Source organism: Electrona antarctica, assembly GCF_951216825.1.
Source record: "Electrona antarctica genome assembly, chromosome: 23".
Classification (NCBI taxonomy): domain Eukaryota; kingdom Metazoa; phylum Chordata; class Actinopteri; order Myctophiformes; family Myctophidae; genus Electrona; species Electrona antarctica.
The window spans coordinates 5929744-5932587 of NC_136804.1; the positions used below are offsets into that span (position 1 = coordinate 5929744).

Consider the following 2844-nt stretch of genomic DNA (forward strand, 5'->3'; position numbering starts at 1 on the left):
AGAGTGGCGACACTAACGTTGACTCCCATTGTAACAATGGAATGCGGAAGTGCTCATTCTATCTCAATGGGATATAGTTCAAGCCATAGGAGCAATGTTTGGAACTATAGCCCATAGGCACCCGCTTTGCTACTCTCCTACTCTACACTCTGGTCTACATCATAGTGTACTATGGGACCCACTACAGGAGGGCACACACAAAGCCATGCGTTGGAGTGGCTAGCGCCGCTCAAAAATGGGTCCACTGTTACACTTTCAGAGTTAGGTTAACGCTCCAAATCAACATCTGTGAGCAGAGGCAATGTATCCGATATAGCCACAGCCACATCCTTTAGAGCCATTCTCTTGTCTGCAGCATGTAGCATTGACTTAAGGCTTGCCCAGAAAACACGTTGCTTTCGCTCATCTTCTGGCCACTCGAGGTAAGTCTGCTGCATGAGCAAACTCCTTAGTTTTAGGAACTTCTTTGGCAGAGAGTCCATTGGAATCGGCTCCAATAGAATAAAAACTAAAGAGTCTTCCTGCACGCTTATGGCTCTGTGTTGGGCAAAGAAAAGCTCGTAGTTGCACCAGTCACTCTGGACAAAGTTTCTGGAGAGCACAAACAGTGTCTTGTAGCTGGCCTCGACACAGTTAATGATGTTGTCCATGATCCATTCGCCAGGGACAAAGTCACGCTCGTGAATGCAGAGAGAAAGTCCCGATACCTCAAGAGATGGCGTCAGCTGACTGTCAACCCAACCGGAGTCATGATGGCTGTAGGAGATGAAAGCATGATATTGAAACGACGCATTCGCCAACATGTCGGCCCGCTTCTGGCCTCTCCTTTTCACCCTGATCCACACCCACAGCATCTTTGCATACCACATCCCATCACAAACATAGAAAACGAGACCCAGGCCCGCACAAATCGCAAATGTCACAGACACCGACACTGCTGCCTGAAGTGACTTATCACAAGCCAGCTTACTTGTTTTATACTCGGAGAGTGGCAGACCGGCCGCTGATGGCGGGATGCTGCATGTATATTCCAAAGGCCAGTCAGAGAGCAAAGACTTATTCAGAGCATTCAGAAACCAAAAAGAATCACATGAGCATGCGAAAGGATTGTCTCCAGCTTTGAGGACCTGTAGCCTCGGCAGGCCCAGGAAGGACTCTTTGGAGATCGCCGTGATGGCATTATGGTCGATGTACAGCCTGAGCAGATTTGGGGCATAGACATCCAGCGGGAGGGCCTGTATGTTGTTAGAGCTCAGATAAAGGTGAGTCAGTCGAGGGAATTGCAACAGGATCTCCCGTGATATCGTCGTGATGGCCGTTTTGGATAAGTCAATTCTCTCAAAATGCGGAGAAAGGTATTTGAAAACAGTGCTGCCCAGGTTGTTGTTCCGTAGGCTCAGCTCTTTGAGGTGAGTAGGCCACGTGCATGGCTGGTCCGTAGTGATGGTGTTGTCACTCAGGTCCAAAGACTCCAGGGCTTTCATCTGATGTGTCTTACTGGAGATGAAGGACAGACTGGCAAACCGGTTCTTGCTCAGAGATAGCCATCTGAGTTTGGGGAAGACAGAGGTATATGAGCATGACGGCCACCAAAACCCATTGTCTGACAGTAGGTTATCCGAGAGATCCAGTATCTCCAGCGATGGTATTGCCGCTATGAGGTCGCATGGTGAAATGTTCATTCCAGTGTGGGAGAACTTTACATAGGTCAATGAGTAGAGAGTGTCAACGCTGATGTTAATCGTGGGGTATTGGTACTGGCGATGGGACACGCCATCAAAGATCAGAGAGCGAAGGTTGGTCGAGTGGTTCATACTAGGGAACTGAAACCCCTCCGGTGTGTCTTCGTTATAAAGTATGTTTACCAATGCAAACGTATCAATAGGGGAAAGCCATACATTTTTGAAAATCTGAACCATAAAAGTGCTATTAATCAAAGTGTTCACAAATGTAAGATTTCGTAATAGTGGCATTTTTGACAAATTCTTAAAATGGTCACCTGACACTTTGCAGTCATCTGGAAATGGCTTAATAAATGTTAATTCCCGTGTTTGGGTCTCATTTAAGTCCTTGAGTAGAATCCCAAATATGTCCAAATTCTCGCATTCAGTCATGTTGAGTGTAAATGTCTGGAGAGACTTCAATTCTGCAAGAGCACCAGAATCATATCGTTGCCACTTATTTCCTGCTCCCAACGTGAGATGTTTCAAAGAGACGTTTCTACAGGGAGTGAAGTCATTGTAGTTCAACGACAGAGCATTTATACTTCCCAATAAAAGGATTTCCAAATGTGTCAGTGTCTGAAATGAAGGTGGTAGGCGATAACTGTCATACAGGTTGCTTGACAGGTCAAGGATTTTGAGCTGTGGCAACAGAATTACAGGAATGGCAAATAAGGAATTGTGAGAAATGTTCAGAACTTGGAGTCTCTGCATTCGTTTAAACACCATGGGAGATATTGCCCGGAGGTTACAGTGGTCTGCTTTAAGGAAGCAGAGCTGGGAAAGTCTGACAAAGGGAGCTTCGTCCAGTTGTGCAATGTGGTTGTAAGAAACATCCAAATATTGTGTGTTGTCCGGCAGATTAGGGGGAACACTTGTTAAGTTTTGGTTAGAGAGGTCTTGGATCTGTCGCCTTGAGGTTACACATAGTTCTAACCCTTGATCCCCGATGGCTGTCAGGAGGGAAACCACAGCAACCGTGCAGAACAGCAAAGCGCTGTAGTAGAAAGATGAAAACAAAATTAGTTCTACAGTAGAGAAAATACAAATGAAAGTCAAATGAAGCAGGTTTATAATTTATATAAAGATTATATTGCAATATTTTGTATTTGCATCTCTATTT

The 2844-nt window shown here is 45.5% G+C and overlaps 1 protein-coding gene across 1 annotated transcript; it reads right to left on the minus strand.

Moving 5' to 3' along the window:
• Window positions 1-266: 266 nt before the first annotated feature.
• LOC306916342 (toll-like receptor 1) lies at window positions 267-1973 on the minus strand (the record flags this gene model as incomplete). The annotated part of the gene is made up of 1 exon (XM_079494176.1): window positions 267-1973. One exon carries the CDS (start codon window positions 1971-1973, stop codon window positions 267-269), a length of 1707 nt encoding a protein of 568 aa, XP_079350302.1.
• Between the last annotated feature and the right edge of the window lie 871 nt (window positions 1974-2844).